General features: G+C 48.7%; 2 protein-coding genes across 2 annotated transcripts; both read left to right on the top strand.

Annotated features, from left to right (window-relative positions):
- Window positions 1-210: 210 nt before the first annotated feature.
- On the top strand, window positions 211-14530 carry LOC141091689 (glutamine-dependent NAD(+) synthetase-like). The gene is made up of 6 exons (XM_073577386.1): window positions 211-248; window positions 11867-11984; window positions 12172-12303; window positions 13928-14002; window positions 14275-14428; window positions 14478-14530. Exons 1-6 carry the CDS (start codon window positions 211-213, stop codon window positions 14528-14530), a joined length of 570 nt encoding a protein of 189 aa, XP_073433487.1.
- Window positions 14531-16369: 1839 nt separating this feature from the next.
- On the top strand, window positions 16370-17580 carry LOC141091688 (glutamine-dependent NAD(+) synthetase-like). The gene is made up of 5 exons (XM_073577385.1): window positions 16370-16390; window positions 16513-16615; window positions 16695-16863; window positions 17192-17327; window positions 17411-17580. The coding sequence occupies exons 1-5, from the start codon at window positions 16370-16372 to the stop codon at window positions 17459-17461; spliced, it is 480 nt and encodes a 159-aa protein (XP_073433486.1). The 3' UTR covers window positions 17462-17580.
- The last annotated feature ends 377 nt before the right edge of the window (window positions 17581-17957 follow it).

The following is a 17957-nucleotide window of genomic DNA, read 5'->3' as shown; positions in this document are numbered from 1 at the left end:
TTGCTGGCTGAATATATAGGAGGTATCGGCACCATCTGACCTGATTGAGGTGGTCTATTTGATGCTTGTACCAGATTTACCACTGACATTTAAACTATCTAAAAAAGATGCAGAAAGCCAGTCTGGTGCCGGCGCTCCCGAAAGTTATATCATCTGCTAAAATGGGTTTTTGAAAGTTTTTGTATTCTACATATACCAAGTATAAAAACAATGCGTTTCGGCTTGAAAAGAGCAAAAGCCTTTATCAGGTAAATTATACTTGGTATAAGTAGAACAAAAACTTTTTTAATAAGCCATTTTAACCCGTGATATAATTTTCGGGAGCACCGGCACCAGACTGGTTTTCTGCATCTTTGTTACTTTCACCTGCGGACGATTGAGGATCACCTCATGGGCCAGAAGCCGAGCAGCAGACCGAGTCACCAGGACTTTGGCTGGGATTCCTCCAGGGCCAACACGCTGTTCCTTCATCCTAAATCTGGGGAGCGCATCAGCTTTGCCCTTTTCTTTGTGCTCTTTTGAATATTGCGCTTAGATCCTGCATTGTGCTGTCCCCTTTATAGTCCCAATCCTCAGGGGATTACATGAAAATGTAAACTATCTAGTAATAGCCGTATTCCTCTATATATCGCTATGACAGTAAGGATTCTAACACCATCTTTTGGGATTATGACCCTTTAGTATTTTTATCTATTGGAGATAACTTGCTCCTCTTTTGTAACCGTCACCAAATGCAAATTTTTTGTGCTGATTCTCAAAAACCATCTTATTAATGGCCTCTTTTTTTGTGACTGAAAATGACATTGTTACTGTTTTCATTATTACTGTCCCCTCATCACACTTTTCTGGTGCATAATAGGGTCTGGGAGGGAGAGCCGACAAGGAGCGGGGGCGCCATATCGCAATATTAGGGTGTGAACCTCCGCAGAAAGGTGGGGGCATCTTTTTAGGCTGCTTTAGGGCCAGGCCCACTTCCCTCCTGTGACTCTATTATATCTATAAGTCCCCCCTTTTATGATAATTTTGAATATAAATGTTATATATAGTAGGAGGGTCTTTTTTAGTGTAAGTTGTTGTAATTTTTTGGCCCTCTATCCCTCTGATTCAGTTTTGCAGATTCATCCGGCTGTAGTTACCATTTACATTGGTGTTGTTCTCTCTAAAGTCGTTGGCACAATTTTGACTTTCAACATCTTTCATTGGTTTCTTCTTTTTCAGACAACTATAAAAATGAAAAAATAAAAACCACAATGTAAATTACAAAGTAAAACATGTCTGTATTCTGCAGAATGTAAGAATGAAACCTGTTATCTAGTCCTATCTGTAGAGGGATCACCAGTCAGTCATTGTGGTGTCTAGGACAATCAACAAGTTATTTTAATAAAGTATATCCAAGTTGTAGCAGAGCCAGGTAGGACAGGGTTAAGTCCGAGCTTTGCAGGATTTGATTAGATGCACCCACTTAGCTTTTTTTTTTACTACAGCCAGGACCTCTGTTCACTATTTGTGTCTGCTAGATGAAGCAGAGTCAAGAGTCCTGGAGATAGTGAGTGTTCAGCCAACATTTGAGCTATAGCTGAGAGGAAGATGTGCCGGGATCTCTCTGTGAATGGAGACAGCATGGGTCAGCTAGGAAAGCTGAGCAGTCTGTGTGCAGCAGCGGCAGAGAACAGTTCGTCAGCTGCAGCCTGTATAGTATGAACCGGGCCCAGGAGTTGAACACTTCTGTTTGGCACTGGAGGCTGCTGGAACTCGTACTGAAGGGGATACCAAGACTGGTGGGATCGTGCCTCTTCTATGTATGAAGTTTGCTTCTGGAGAAAGGACTGTAATCTGTTCAGGTGAGCTCGCACTGACATATGGGCCCTGCTAAATGAATTATTTGCTGTGACACCTTTGTGCCTAGAAGAGGATGTTTTTGGTTTGGAATCCCTTGGAATTTTGTGAAAGCAATAAAACTGCACCGGTTTGACCCAAACAGCATTGACTATGTGAATGGTACCTAATGCCTATCTGAGAGCGTGAATCCCTACAAAGTCTAATATATGCCCATCAGTTACCCGCAGGGCACAGCTCCAGGGTGACGTGTGTGAGCCACAAGAGGCCTACACTAAAGTATTCCCATTACTGGAGTAACCTGAAGATGTGACATTTCCTCTACAGACTCCTGTGTAGCCCATAAATCATGACTTACTGTACTTACCCATAGATGATAGCAATGGGAAGCATGAATACTGCGAGGGCGAAGAGAATGGCGGCAGGTATAACCATCCTATAGACAGCATCCTCAGATGGTTCTGGAGGCACGGTGACATTCTCTAAAAAGAGAAAGAACATAAGTGATCAGGTAACCAGAGCTGGAATGTGTTCAGAAGTGGAAACCAAATCCCTGGACCGGGCGGCCTGAGGAGCCAAGTATGACTATTAACAGAGGGGAATTTAGTGTGGAAAAATGGTGGATTATTATTATGTCATATCAATATATAATGGACAATACAGAGATCTGTTCCTTTATATTTCTGGAATAGGGAACAGACACATGATGGGAGACGACACCTGTAATTACAAGTAACACATGAAGAATCCTCCATTCCATGTATGATGTGACGTCATCTAACGCTCCAGTCACAGAAGAGAAGTGACAGAACCCCTAATGACCCGGAGCCTGACGCTCATACACCGGGCCCTAATCATGGATCCTAATAGTGTCTGGGGCCGGAGGTGAAATGTTCCATGTGAGGGACAGATCTGATTTCCGAGCTGCTGATCGCCGGTCTCTTGTGGGCGCCTTCTGCTACATGTAGTAGTCGGTGCCTCCAGCCCGGAGAGAACAGGATTAATGCTCGGCGTCTCCTCTATGTGTTATTAGACTGGACCCTGGAAGCCAAACGGCATCTTTCCCCAATTTCACATTACATGGTAAAATGAAGAATGTAATTCACAACTACAACTCGTTCAGCTAAAAGATAAACAAGTCCTCATACGGCCATATGGAGGGAAGAAAGTTATGGCTCTTGGAAGAAGGAGAGGAGAAAAAAAGCCCAAAAACGAAAATTGGCTGCAGAAGGGAAGGGGTTAACCCCGTAGTCAGAGTATAGCTGGTAATACACTTACCTTCGTTAATCCTGATCTGCTCTAGTGATCGAGGGTTGCGGATAAAGATGGGAGCACCTTCCGCGGGTGCTAATAGCACGCTGAGAACTAGAAGTAGTCTAAGCAGCATTGGAGCCTGGAGGAATATCGCTTACTGTGTGCGGCACAATCAGCTTCTCCAGACAAAGGGTCTGACTGCAACATCGCTGGTTAGAACCAAGCATTCCGTGACATCACAGCTGGAACCCAATAGTGACATCATGGTGGGCGGGGCTACACAGGAGTGACATCATGGGGCGGGGCTACACATGAGTGATGTCACAATTGGGGGTTATCCACTAAACGTTCCCATTGTATATAATAAGAATATACAAAAGAAAGAAAAGGAAAGAAGAAAAATAAATAACTCAAAAAGCAATGAACACTTTTTTTTCACATACTCACATTTATTATATTTTATGTACTTTTATACAACAGAAATGTGTTCCCATTTGGGAGAATAATCATTCTCACATTGTCATTGACTTTTTTCAACATTCTTTACACACTTTTTCTTTTCATTATTTTGTTTTTTCCACTTTAATTGCATTTTTATTCATTTGCACATACGGTTCATATTCACATAGAAACTTTTCTCCTTTCTACCTTGTTACTAGGTTTTTTCACTATCATTATCACTTACAGTCACATTTTTCCTTTTTTCCACAATATCTTTCTCCCAATTCCCCTTCCCATTAAATATCACTATTCCCCTTTGTTCATAGTCATCAGCAGCCATATTATCACAAAGTATCTTCACCAACTCTTTTTCCAATGTTACAGATGGCGGCCATGATTGTTGTGTGCTGTCCTGACTGGCTAGCTGGTCCCACATCATGAACCGTGATATTGTTGCACTTCATTGATGCGGTTCTTGCTGCCGGCCGGCAGCAGATGTCATGCCCATGCGCACGCGGCAGCGCTCAATAAGGTGACGTTTTCCCTGATGACCCATTTGCAGCAGCTGTATTCGCACTTTATTAGCCAGCCGATACCCCTCCACCACACGTCCTGTCACAGCGGAAGCGAAACGCGTGTTGGATTTGTGGCATGCTCACTTGGTCTGTATTATGCATAAACTCGATCATGTCATTAACCCGTTTCTGACCTGTGACACAGCGTATGCGTCATGAAAGTCGGTGTCAATCCGACCTATGACGCATACCCTGTGTCATGAATTCAAAGCCCCCCTGCGGGTCGGGTGACCGGGGTCAATGAAAGGTCACATGACCTGCAAATACAGGGGGCTTTGTAATTCACCACAGGGGGCGTCACTTCACCCCCCACGTGGCTACGATCGCTCTGATTGGCTGTTAAAAGTGAAACAGCCAATCAGAGCGATAGTAATATTTCATCAATGAAAATTTATGAAATATTACAATCCAGACATGGTTAATGCTGCAGTAGCATCGGACATGGCTGGAGACACCGATTTGCCCCCCCACCGGCAATCGCCCCCCCGCCACTGAATGACAGCGGCGATCTGCCGCCGCTGTCATCATCTCCCCCCCTCCCATTCCCTCCGCTCCCCGCCAGCTTCCGATAACCCCCTCACCCACTCTCACCGCCCCTGGCACCTTCTATGTCCCGCTGTCGCTCCCGGTGTCCGGCGGGTCCGGTTCATGGGCGCTGCCATCTTGGAAAATGGCGGGCGCATGCGCAGTGCGCCCGCCCGAATCTGCTGGCTGCAGATTCCATTATTTCATTTTGATCACTCTCACAATGATCAAAATGAAATAAAAAGTAAAAGAGCCCCCCGATTATCACCCCCATAGGTAGGCATAACTAATAAAATAAAGAAAATATTTTCATTTTTATTTTTCCAATAGGGTTAGGGTTAGGGTTGGAAAGAGGGTGAGGGTTAAGGTTAGGGTTGGAAAGAGGGTTAGGGTTAGGGTTGGAAAGAGGGTTAGGGTTGGAAAGAGGGTTAGGGTTGGAATTAGGGTTAGGGTTGGAATTAGGGTTAGAATTAGGGTTAGGGTTAGAATTAGGGTTAGGATTAGAATTAGGGATAGGCTTGTGGTTAGTGTTATGGTTAGTGTTGGGGTTAAGTGTGTGTTGGGGTTAGGGTTATGGTTAGGGTTGGGATTAGGGTTAGGGATGTGTTGGGGTTAGGGTTGTGGTTAGGGGTGTGTTGGGGTTAGGGTTGGAGTTAGAATTGAGGGGTTTCCACTGTTTAGGCACATCAGGGGGTCTCCAAACGCGATATGGTGCAACCATTGATTCCAGACAATTTTGCGTTCAAAAAGTCAAACGGTGCTCCCACCCTTCCAAGCCCCGACGTGTGCCCAAACAGTTCCCCCCCACATATGGGGTACCAGCGTACTCAGGACAATCTGGACAACAACTTTTGTGGTCCAATTTCTCCTGTTAACCTTGTGAAAATAAAAAATAGCGTGCTAAAAAATCATTTTTGAGGAAAAAAAATGATTTTTTATTTTCACTGCTCTATGTTATAAACTTTTGTGAAGCACTTGGGGGTTCAAAGTGCTCACTACTAGTGTTGAGCGATACCGTTCGATACCCAAAAATATCGTATCGGATGGTATCGCCCGATACGAAAAAAATATCGGGTATCGCCGATTCCGATACCGGAAGTCCCATTCAAGTCAATGGGACTTCCGGTATCGGAATTTAAAAAAGCCCTTTATTTCCTTGTTGGCTAATTCTACATAATTGAAAACAAATAAGAATCATGTAGAATGTATTGTGGGAGGTGGAGGAGACATTAACGGCATAGTGGTTTATTCAAATCACATGGCATAGCATTAATTCCAATTTTTTTTTTCAAGACGTTCGGAGTTAAAAAGATATTGACTATGTTAAGGCTGGTTTCACATTAGCGCTTTTTAAGCGCACGCACGGCCGGGGGTAGCTCCGCCCCAGAGCCGGCTCTCTGCACGGCGTGCCCGCCCCTTGCTTGTAGCGCCGCCTCCTAGCGCACAGCGGCGCCTGCGATCGGCGCACCCTATCTTTAGCATAGGGTGCGCAGATCGTGCGCAGGCCATGCGCTAGTTGCGCTTTGACCTGCGCTGCGCACTTTTGACGGTGCGCCGTGCGCGCCAAAATCAAACTTTTCGGATTTTGGCGCGCACGGCGCACCGTCAAAAGTGCGCAGCGCAGGTCAAAGCGCAACTAGCGCACGGCCTGCGCACGATCTGCGCACCCTATGCTAAAGATAGGGTGCGCCGATCGCAGGCGCCGCTGTGCGCTAGGAGGCGGCGCTACAAGCAAGGGGCGGGCACGCCGGGCAGAGAGCCGGCTCGGGGGCGGAGCTACCCCCGGCCGTGCCTGCGCTTAAAAAGCGCTAATGTGAGACCAGCCTAACCTTTTTATATTTTGTCAGATACAGTATGTATGTTTCACAACTTCCATGCCCTTCACCTTCTTTTGTACTTCTCCCACACTTTCTCCTTCATGATACGCAGCAGTAGCATTTTTTTCATCAACTGTTTCTTCACCTTATTCATCTTCTTCTTCTTCTCCCCATTAATTTTTTTTTTCCATTCTTCATATTCTTCTTATTCAGCTATTATTAATTTTCATATGCTATTTCTTCATCTTCTTCCTATTCTTCTTTTTCTTCATTTTCTTATGGTGACAGGCATTCCTGTAGTACTTATCTATAAAAGTTATAAGATTACACCTTACGTTCTGCCTGTCACAAAAGATTTTCAACAGGATTTGTCTGCGTTCAGTTTGGCCTGCAGCAGCAGGCATTTTCCAGGGGCACCACGAGGAGGAACGGACTCACCCCCATTTACTGCTTAGTCTTCTTCTGCTTATAATTTTGATTTCTTCTATGATGATTTTTAGTCAATAAGGATTACCAAAGACAATTTCAAAAAGCTTGATCTTGGAAATGTAGCAGAAGGTACAAGAAGGATGAGAAACTGGCGAGAACCAGCTGACAGTACTGGAACCCCTATTGGCAGCAGAAGGAACAATAGTCAATGGCACTACTGAGGAACAGCTGACGGTGCTGGACCCCGGTTACTATGCAGGAGGTACCTGTGCTAGAAACCACTACCAAGGACCAGCTGACCTTGCTGGACTTCGGATACCGAGATGGAGGCACCTAGGCCAAAGGCTCTGGCGAGAGTCGGCTAACCCGGCCGCAAGACGACAGGACAACGGATTGTTGGCATAGTGACCTTGACACTCCCCAGAAATAGCTGGCGTGCTGGAACCAGGCTGGGCAACAGGGAGTACCCGTGCCAAAGACACTGCCGAGAACCAGCTGACGGTGCTGGAACCCAGATGGGTAGCAAAAGCTACAAGAGCCAATGGCACTACCGAGGAACAGCTGACGGTGCTGGACCACAGTTACTAGGCAGGAGGTACCTGTGCTAAAAAGCACTACCAAGGACCAGCTGACGGTGCTGGACCTCGGATACCGAGATGGAGGCACCTAGGCCAAAGGCTCTGGCGAGAACCAGCTGACAGTGCTGGAACCCGGGTGGGTAGCAGAAGGTACCCATCCAAAGCAAAGTAGCCAGGCCGCAAGCCGGCCGCAGTTACCGAAACCCACAGTCCTACAGGGGTCCATGTCCCATTGGCACTACGGATCCAGCCTTCAGTGCCAGTTCCCGCAGCCCACATAGGAGTCACCTAAACTGCAGGCACCGTAGAGTCGGCTAACCCGGCCACAAGACGACAGGACAACGGATTGTTGGCATAGTGACCTTGACACTCCCCGGAAACAGCTGGCGTGCTGGAACCAGGCTGGGCAACAGGGAGTACCCGTGTCCATCGGAACCTCAGCCAGCGGCACTGCAGTCGGGGGTCGCCGGCGGAGGTCAATGGGGCCATTCCTATTCATGGGTTCCGGTCCTAAAACTAGGGTCAGACATGGAGCGGTAATCATACCTGGCGCTCCCAGCTGCGGTTCCGGTACCTGGTAGTGGACGGCGGCAGCCGCAACTCCAGGAGTTGCCGATGGGGTGGATCGCAGCTGGATTCGGGCAGGGGCAAGGCCAGTTTCTGCCGGGGCCGTCGATGGAGGCCTGTGCAACCGCGCCCGGTCCAGACGGGGACGCTGTCCCGGCCCTCCATTCTGCTCCGGAACCCTCATATATCTCCTCTGGACGGGGCTCATCCAATGTCCATATCGGTTGTGAGTTGGTGGTGGGCGCTGCATGGGATGTATCAGCGGTCGTAGCCTCCGCAGGGGTGGCCTGGGGGCGAGTGGCTTCCCCTCTCCCTGTTCTTCTGACTCCTTTTCCCTTTCCATCATGGCGTTCTGGTGTTCTTCCTGTCTCTGCTCTTTTCCCGCCACTGGCTTCTGCTCCTCCTTCTTGGGGCGGCGTCTTCTTCCAGCTCCTCCATACCAAGCCAATATATGAACCCCTCGGGGGGTGGGCTATGTTGCCGTTGCATAGTAATTCAGGCAGGGAAGGCACAGGATAGTTTGCGGTCTTTTCTTAGGACCTCCCATGTTGTCACGCCCTTCTTCACCGCGCCAGCGGCCATTTTTAATGTTCATTTTACAGTCTATTAAATTGGGTCTTCGGCACATCTTCAAAAACTTTAAGTCTTAGGCACACAGAACCCGATAGTATCGGGTCTCGTCATCCTGTTCGTGATGCCAAGTTTGGGTCGCCCTCCCAGGGCCGTGGGGTACTCTGTACCGGGCCGGTGTCGGCGGGATGTGTCACAGCAGCGGTGGCCCTGGGCGCCCAATTAATAGGGGAAGTTTGAATGGTGGAATGTAATTAATGGAATAGTTCGTGACGCCACCTTTGGTGTTCAGCAAGTGAGATGTTGAGCCGACGCTGCGTGCAGATCCTCTGGGACTGGTGGTGTGTTGCAGCCAAGATGGTGAATCTCCCCACAGGTGGAGCTGGAGCCCCAGGGCAGTGTAGATGTAGGGGTAGAGGAGAGGCACGAGCGGTGTAGAAGCTGGTACCCAGATGTTGCGGAGCTGGGTGCGTTGGCGCAAGAATCAATGGAGGACACCAGGCTTGTAGTTCCAAATCTTTACTCACAGTCTGTAGTACACACAGGGGCCTGCCTCCGTGCTGTGTCCTCCGGGTCAGGGACTCAATCAACCTCCAGGCCAGATGGAATGCTCCCTTCCACACTCCGCCAACATGTGCCTTTCTGAACGTCTCCTCTTATAGCGCCTTTAGGTGTGAAGTACTCCCAGTACTGAGTTACACTGGAGTGCCTCCTGACAGATGTTCCCAAGAACTCTACTTGTACGGCAGACAGCTGTAGCCTGCTTCGGGGACTCCTTACTCCTGAGTCCCGGCTCACTATCAAGGTTGCTGTTGTGCCCCCAAGTCTTAGATGGGAGTAGTGCATTTACAGCCCACTACTCCACCGGTGTCTGCTGTAGGACCATTAGTATCCATACAATCTCGGGGACCAGGCCCCGGCCTTGCGCTTAGAACTTCTAGGCAGGGTTCTTCCTCTAACCCACGTCCTCTGTTCCCTTTAACTCCTACGTTCCATACTAGTCTCTCCTTCTTATGGAAGATGAGGTTTCAGTTCAATGTCTTTCTCCTTCTTTCCTTTCCCGTGCCAGCAGACCCAGGTCACTGAGATCTGCTGCAGTACCTCCTTCCTCCATCCCTCTCTCAGGGATCTTCTTTCCTCACTCCTCACCGAGTGACTCTCTCTGACTGACTGAACGACTGACCTCAAATCCTAAACCTTCCCGCTCTTTTATGTATTCTAACTCCACCCGCCTCCCAGCACGTTTCGTGTTCCAAGCAGGGAGCCACCAAAGGTGCTCTGCTACACTCCAAGCAGGAAGCCGCAATGTGGCTTTGCTGAACTACCGTGTTGTGTGGGATGCAGGTGTTGGAGCGTGGTCAGGAGCCTCCAACTTACCTGTATGGTGGGGCACCACACCTCAGGAGGAGGTGCAGTACCTCTGTAGCGACTGAGCCTCAGGGGCCCCACATAGGCATGTCCTAGAGATAAGATCTTGTTATAGGGTGTGGATGCCCCTGTAAAAAGCCTTTTCTAGTAATTTGACTGATACGAGCGCGACTGCATGTGACATACAACTTACTCACACCCGTTTATTGCCTTTTAGAGAAATTGAGGATCACTTTCTTCCGAGAACTATCCAGAAGATCACAGGACAGGTCTGACTTCTATTTCCTTTTGGCTACCTTTATTACATAGCTTTTCTTGGCTACAGATGAGAAAATCGATTTGTAACTAAATGGGTTCCTTACACATTTTGCCAAAATTTTGAATTCTTTCATATCCAAAATTTGGGGTTTTCAGCTGCCGGAGCTGACTGGTTTTTCATAACGGTCTTCGGCTCTTTCGGCGATGTAGCCGGTGATTTGGCTTCATGGGCAATTTAGTATTCGTAAAAGGCCCTGTGCAAGAAAAGAAAACATTTTGACATCTGTTAGTAGTGATAGGTAGCAGATGATATGAAGGTAATCGGCTGTCATTATCTTGTAGGACACGGTACCATTTGGTGATGCAGTCTTGGCAACCAGGGACACTTGCCTGGGGTCTGAGATCTGTGAAGAGCTGTGGGCATCTAAGAAGTAACTGGCACACAAATAAGAAAGTGCCCCCATATCAGAGTTTAACCCTTTGCAAACGTCTGTGTACATCCTACGTCAGGCGCAGGAATATGGAGGCGGATTCAGTAGCTGAGCCCGATCCATACGTGGCAGATGCTGGCTGTGTTATACAGCCATCACCTGTTATTAGCATAGGCAGCCTGGGCTAGCTCTGGTCACTGCTGTTGAACCATTTAAATCCCGCCATCAATCTTTGACAGCGACGCTTAAGACGCATAGTACAGATGACGTCATTTTGGCACCATTTCGCCCATCAGCTCCCCCTCATAACACGACACGAGAGACCCAGGAAAATGTTATATTTGGTATTGCTGCATCTGCAAAATTTCATTTTTTTAGGACAAAAATAATTAATTAAGCTCCTACAATAAACGCCATGAAGAGAGAAATAAAAAATCCAAACGCCAGAATTGGTCTTTTTTATGGGGACATTATCTTTTAAAAAAATGTGAATAAACATTGTATGTACCCCAAAAGGGTACCGACAAAAAAATCAGCTCATAATAAAAAAAACAGGCCCGTAAATAGAAAAACTGCAAAATTTTCTCCGAAAACCCCAATTATTTTTCTTTCTTTTTTTTTTTAATCAATTTCTGAATTATTTTGTAGTCACTAAAATAACAAAGGAAATATACACGTTACACTACAGAAATATTGCTGTAATTGTACAGACCTGGAGAATCCTGTCTCCAGGTAATTTTTACCATACAATACAACAGAATATGGCATTTTTTTTCGCCATTTTTCCACACTTGGAATTTTTTTTCCCGATACATTATATGGTGTCATTCAAAACCACAACTTGTCCTGCCAAAAAATAAGTCCAAGAAGAAAAAAATTATAGCTCTTGATAGAAGGGGAGTGAAAAAACACACCAAAAGGCACAAAAAAAATCACCTAGTGAGGAACAGGTTACAGAGGGGCCTGTCATTATGGTGCAAGGTTCGGACATATTTTTCCCCCATTCACATCCTTGCCATGACCCTTGGTTCAGTTCTGCATCCACTGATAATGCCGTTCTTCTGGAGAAGAAGCCTTGCCCAATTGGGGATAGGACACGTCATGGCTGGCCCCTCCCGTCAAGGGCCCCACGGCTGCCCTCAGCCATCATGGTGTATGGACCCTGGTCTTCGTAATCATATAGCAATGAGACTCGTCCATCTTTCTTTTTTCCGCAGTCCTCACATTGACATGGGTCTGGACAGTGTGGAGATATTCACTAATGGCTCAGGGAGTCACCATGAGTTGAGGAAAGCTTACCTTAGAGTAGATCTGGTCAAGTCCACAACTACAAAGGTGGGCACCACCCCTATCAGCTGCTCCGCACGTACCGATCTGTGGAGGTCGGAGCTCTCCCACATGAAGGCACAAGTCGCCCGGTGGCATTTCCTGAAGGAGAATTAGTTGCATTATTCCTCACGCCTGTGCAATGCTGGTAGCACTGACCTCCTATGGGGCATGATCTCATTACTTTGTGTTACAGAATGGCGGCATTTACCTTCTCTCCAATCTACGGGGCTGCGACAGCGACCGACTCTACTATGATGGCTGCTCGATGATCTCGATCAATGGAGACATCGTAGCTCAAGGCTCACAGTTTTCTCTTGAAAATGTGGTAAGATAAAGAATATTAATATGGGGTATTCTTATAAGGAGATTTTTAGGGTGACTCTAATTTGAGAGACACAACCAGGAGGGCAGGCGGTAGAGCGGCTGAGTCGGTGTTGTGATACCGGAGGCCTTTATAGGAGCGCTGAACAGTTGACTCGGCATCGGGACCAGTTGGGGTTATTTTTTGGTAGGAGACACCTTTTAAAGAGACCATAAACCTATAACCTACTTTTTTAATGAATGGAAGGTGGGCTCTTTTTTGACACCCTCATCTATTAGCCAGAGCACCTACAAAGAGACTCTTGTTCTGGAGGACTCAACATGTCCGTGCATTATTGGAAGTATGTAATGCCTCATTTCCCCTCTGGGGGCGCTGCATTGGAAAGGATGATCAGACTACAGTTGATTGCAGGGGGACACCTCTAACGAAAAAGGTGTGTTCAAAGTGGACAAGTGTGACTTATATACGACATAGACCACAAACAAATCATTCATACGAACCTTGATGTCATTTTCACGCAAGTGAAAACTATTTTTTTTTTGCAGGAGTTTAAAGGGGTTTTCCAATTATTAAAAAAAAACATGCAGCAGACTCTTAAAATATATATATAAAAAAAAAAATCTCACACTCGCCTTAGGCTGGTTTCACATTAGCGTTTTTTAGCGCAGCGCATCGTGCGCTATCGGTCGCATGCGCTCCTACGTTTAACATGGGGGGCACATGGTCTTGAGTTTCCACGCATCCGTATGTGTTTTCTTGCGCATGCGTTTTTTCGTCGTGTGCGCCTAGGCGCGCCAGACGCAATCTGTTGCATTTTTGGGTCCGCCGAAAGGCATAAAAAATGCATGCGCACGCTTGGGCACGGAATGCGACAAAATAACGCATTACAGTCTATGGGAGCGCAGGCGTGCGCATGGACACGTTCGTCTGGCGTGCGCATGGACACGTTCGTCAGGCGTGCGCATGGACACGTTCGTCTACGTTTTAATGCGCATGCGTTTTTGGCATAAAAATGTGTAGACACTGGTTTTAACCCCTAGAGAACGAATGCGCATAAAAACCGCAAACGCATGCAAAAACGCATGATGTGTTTTTTTGCATGTGTTTTTATTGCGCACGATGCACTGCGCAAAAAAATGCTAATGTGAAACTGATCACTTCCAACCTCCTTCCAATGCTGCACAGGTCCCCTGCGGTCTCTGTGGCTCGTCTCCTGTCCAGGCTGGGCATGCGACTTCTGCAGCCAATCACTAACTGCACGTCACTGCTGAGGCTCCTGATTGGCTGCAGCGGTCACATACGGATTCTGAACCTGGAAGAACTTCATAAATTGCTGGGTGATCTGGGCATTAGGAGAGGAGCATCGGGGATCGTTAAGGTGAATATGAGCCAGATGTTAAAATAAGAGCGGAAAACCCCTTGAACATTTAATTTAGGATAAGGTATTAAAATTGACCTAGTGGGGGTCTGACTCCCAGGAATGGGTTGGTGGGCCGACTCCCTGCCCCTGAGCTTCAGTGCGGTATAGCTCAGGAAATCTGCAGCGGTTCCTCCACCTGTGATTTTACTTTTGGCTTTGGATGCAAAATGTGAACCGTTTTGATCGCTTTTGTCCTTGATCCCACAGGAAGTTCTCACGGCCACGTTAGACTTGGAAGACGTCCGCAGTTACAGGGCTCACACGTCATCTCGCTGCATTTCTGTAAGAGACTTCTCAGTTTGCCTCATATCTAATATTAATCAAAACGTCACCTATTGTCTTGAAGACTAGGAGTTAAATGTTAATATCTCAATATAATAATATATATTTTTACTGTGATACGGGCAGATTTCACATGCTCTATAATTTACTCCGTATTTTAGTTGATCCCCCATTCACTTGAATAAGCATGAGCTGCAGTACCAGACACAACCTACAGACAAAAGTGGCGCTGTTTCTGAACCAAATAAGTCATTCTTTGTCATTTTGTGCAGGCGAGCAGAGTGCCCCCTTTTCACATAATGCATGTGGACTTCTCGCTGTCCTCCTTTGATGATGTATGTACCCTCACTTCTGAGCCAATCCAGTGGAAGTACCACACCCCTGCGGACAAAATAAGGTATCAGGAATTCAACCATTGGAGGAGAGGTGACATTTTGCAATTTTTATTCATTCACAATTGTGGTTGTGATTTCAGCCTTGGACCTGCGTGCTGGCTCTGGGATTATTTACGACGCAGTAAACAGGTAGAGTATATTTGGAGGTGCAGTCCGGAGCCCCCCATTAGCAGCAGTCTGGGGTCTCCCTACAATGGCAGTCCGGAGCCCCCCTATAACGGCAGTCCGGAGCCCCACTATATCGGCAATCCGGAGCCCCCCTATAACGGCAGTCCGGAGCCCCCCTTTAGCAGCTGTCTGGGGTCTCCCTACAATGGCAGTCCGGAGCCCCCTTATAACAGCAGTCTGGAGCCCCCCTATAACGGCAGTCTGGAGCCCCCCTATAACGGCAGTCCGGAGCCCCCCTATAACGGCAGTCCGGAGCCCCCCTATAACGGCAGTCCGGAGCCCCCCTTTAGCAGCTGTCTGGGGTCTCCCTACAATGGCAGTCCGGAGCCCCCCTATAACGGCAGTCCGGAGCCCCCTTATAACGGCAGTCCGGAGCCCCCTTATAACGGCAGTCCGGAGCCCCCTATAACGGCAGTCCGGAGCCCCCCTTTAGCAGCTGTCTGGGGTCTCCCTACAATGGCAGTCCGGAGCCCCCTTATAACGGCAGTCTGGAGCCCCCTTATAACGGCAGTCTGGAGCCCCCCTATAACGGCAGTCTGGAGCCCCCCTATAACGGCAGTCCGGAGCCCCCCTTATAACGGCAGTCCGGAGCCCCCCTTATAACGGCAGTCCGGAGCCCCCCTTATAACGGCAGTCTGGAGCCCCCCTATAACGGCAGTCCGGAGCCCCCCTATAACTGCAGTCCGGAGCCCCCCTATAACGGCAGTCCGGAGCCCCACTATATCGGCAATCCGGAGCCCCCCTATAACGACAGTCCGGAGCCCCCCTATAACGGCAGTCCGGAGCCCCCCTATAACGGCAGTCTGGAGCCCCCCTATAACGGCAGTCCGGAGCCCCCCTTTAGCAGCTGTCTGGGGTCTCCCTACAATGGCAGTCCGGAGCCCCCTTATAACAGCAGTCCGGAGCCCCCTTATAACGGCAGTCTGGAGCCCCCCTATAACGGTAGTCCGGAGCCCCCCTATAACGGCAGTCCGGAGCCCCCCTATAACGGCAGTCCGGAGCCCCCCTTTAGCAGCTGTCTGGGGTCTCCCTACAATGGCAGTCCGGAGCCCCCCTATAACAGCAGTCCAGAGCCCCCTTATAACGGCAGTCCGGAGCCCCCTTATAACGGCAGTCCGGAGCCCCCCTATAACGGCAGTCCGGAGCCCCCCTTTAGCAGCTGTCTGGGGTCTCCCTACAATGGCAGTCCGGAGCCCCCTTATAACAGCAGCCCGGAGCCCCCTTATAACGGCAGTCTGGAGCCCCCCTATAACGGCAGTCTGGAGCCCCCCTATAATGGCAGTCCGGAGCCCCCCTTTAGCAGCTGTCTGGGGTCTCCCTACAATGGCAGTCCGGAGCCCCCCTATAACGGCAGTCCGGAGCCCCCCTATAACGGCAGTCCGGAGCCCCCCTTATAACGGCAGTCTGGAGCCCCCCTATAACGGCAGTCTGGAGCCCCCCTATAACGGCAGTCTGGAGCCCCCCTATAACGGCAGTCCAGAGCCCCCCTATAACGGCAGTCCGGAGCCCCCCTTTAGCAGCTGTCTGGGGTCTCCCTATAACGGCAGTCCGGAGCCCCCCTATAACGGCAGTCCGGAGCCCCCCTATAACGGCAGTCCGGAGCCCCCCTTTAGCAGCTGTCTGGGGTCTCCCTACAATGGCAGTCCGGAGCCCCCCTATAACGGCAGTCCGGGGCCACCTTGTAACAGCAGTCCGGAGCCCCCTTGTAACAGCAGTCCGGAGCCCCCCTATAACGGCAGTCCGGAGCCCCCCTATAACGGCAGTCCGGAGCCCCCCTTTAGCAGCTGACTGGGGTCTCCCTACAATGGCAGTCCGGAGCCCCCTTGTAACAGCAGTCCGGAGCCCCCCTATAGCAACAGTCTGGATGAGTGTGTGGCTGAGATGTGACCTCCCTTTATTCCATGTAATGCATTTGTAGCCCACCCTGTGACTTCTCTTGCCTTTCAGGGGGGCTTCCTGCTTCCTCTCAGCGGTGGGGTGGACAGCTCGGCAGTGGCCTGCATTATGTTCTCCATGTGCCGTCTCGTCTGTCAGGCCGTGGCTGCCGGCAGTAAGTCACACGTGGGATATTTTATTACATCCAATGGTTTTTCTTTAATCTTTTACCCATTTCTGATATTTTTCGAAAGATGACGACGTTCTGTCCGATGTCCGTCAGGTGGTCGGTGACGCCGTGTACAATCCCCGGACACCCCAGGATTTGTGCAGTCGCCTCCTCACCACCTGCTACATGGCCACCGAGAACTCTTCACGTGAGACACGGGAGCGGGCCGGGATGTTGTCCCAACAAATAGGCAGGTACTTTTGGGCTTTCCGAAACCACATTAAAGGGGGATTGTATTCTAGGATATCCCTTTATGACCCCACTTGATGCTGAAAATAAATGGGACCTGTCCTTCAGTTTTCCCTGCGCACTGGGTGTTTCCGCTAAATGGGGCCATGCTGCAGGGGGCGCAGTGCTCTATCAGTGTCGTGGCCCCTCTATTCTCATTTTCTATGAGGTTAACACTAATCACAAGTCATGTAATGCTGCCAGGTATGTTGGCAGATTTGGGGCGCAGTTTTCGCCATCAGCCCTATAACTTGCCAGCCTTTCTGATTATGTTCGATGCTTTTGTATCTTCAGTTACCACCTGACCCCGAACATTGATGCTGCTGTTAAAGCCGTGATCGGGGTATTCACGATGGTGACCGGCAAAGCTCCTCAGTTCCGCGTCCACGGCGGGAGCAGCCCGGAGAATCTGGCACTGCAGAACGTTCAGGTAAAGGGTAGAACAATTAATAATCGTCTTATTATCACGTTCCTTCTTTTGGTTACACCCCGTCCTGTCCAGTCTCTCTCCAGGCTCGGATACGGATGGTGGACGCCTACTTATTCGCTCAGCTCAGTCTTTAGACGCGAGGTTTGCCTGGTGGTCTGCTGGTTCTGGGCTCGGCCAATGTCGATGAAAGGTATAACACACGACTTACGTCTAACGAATCACATAATTGTGGGGGCCCCAACAATCCTGAAAAATTGACCCCAATTTTGGCAATTTTTTTTTTTACGCCAATTTTTCGGGCTAGCGCATTTTAATAGCAGCAGCTTTTTTGCATTAGCCATGTGACATTAAAGCTCTGCTCGCTTCTGCATCTCGAGGTGAGGTGCCGGATTACCCCTGCAACTTCATCCAGCACGTCAGTCCTACTGCGTACAAAATAAGTACACTTTTTTTAAAATACCTATGGAGTTTTTGTGCGTTTTATCATAATTTTGTTTTTTAATTTAAATAGTATTTTGTTATTTTTATAACATTATATAACTTTTTTAGACTTTTATTGTAAACCCCTTGAAAAGAACTTTATGGATCCCTGGTATAAGACACAGTATTGCTTCTTTTATTACACCTATT

The sequence above is a fragment of the Dendrobates tinctorius genome, unplaced genomic scaffold, assembly GCF_039654945.1.
Source record: "Dendrobates tinctorius isolate UK_male_01 unplaced genomic scaffold, ASM3965494v1 ptg000055l, whole genome shotgun sequence".
Taxonomy (NCBI): domain Eukaryota; kingdom Metazoa; phylum Chordata; class Amphibia; order Anura; family Dendrobatidae; genus Dendrobates; species Dendrobates tinctorius.
The sequence above is the reverse complement of the archived record's forward strand: the minus strand, read 5'-3'. Positions and strand labels throughout refer to the sequence as shown.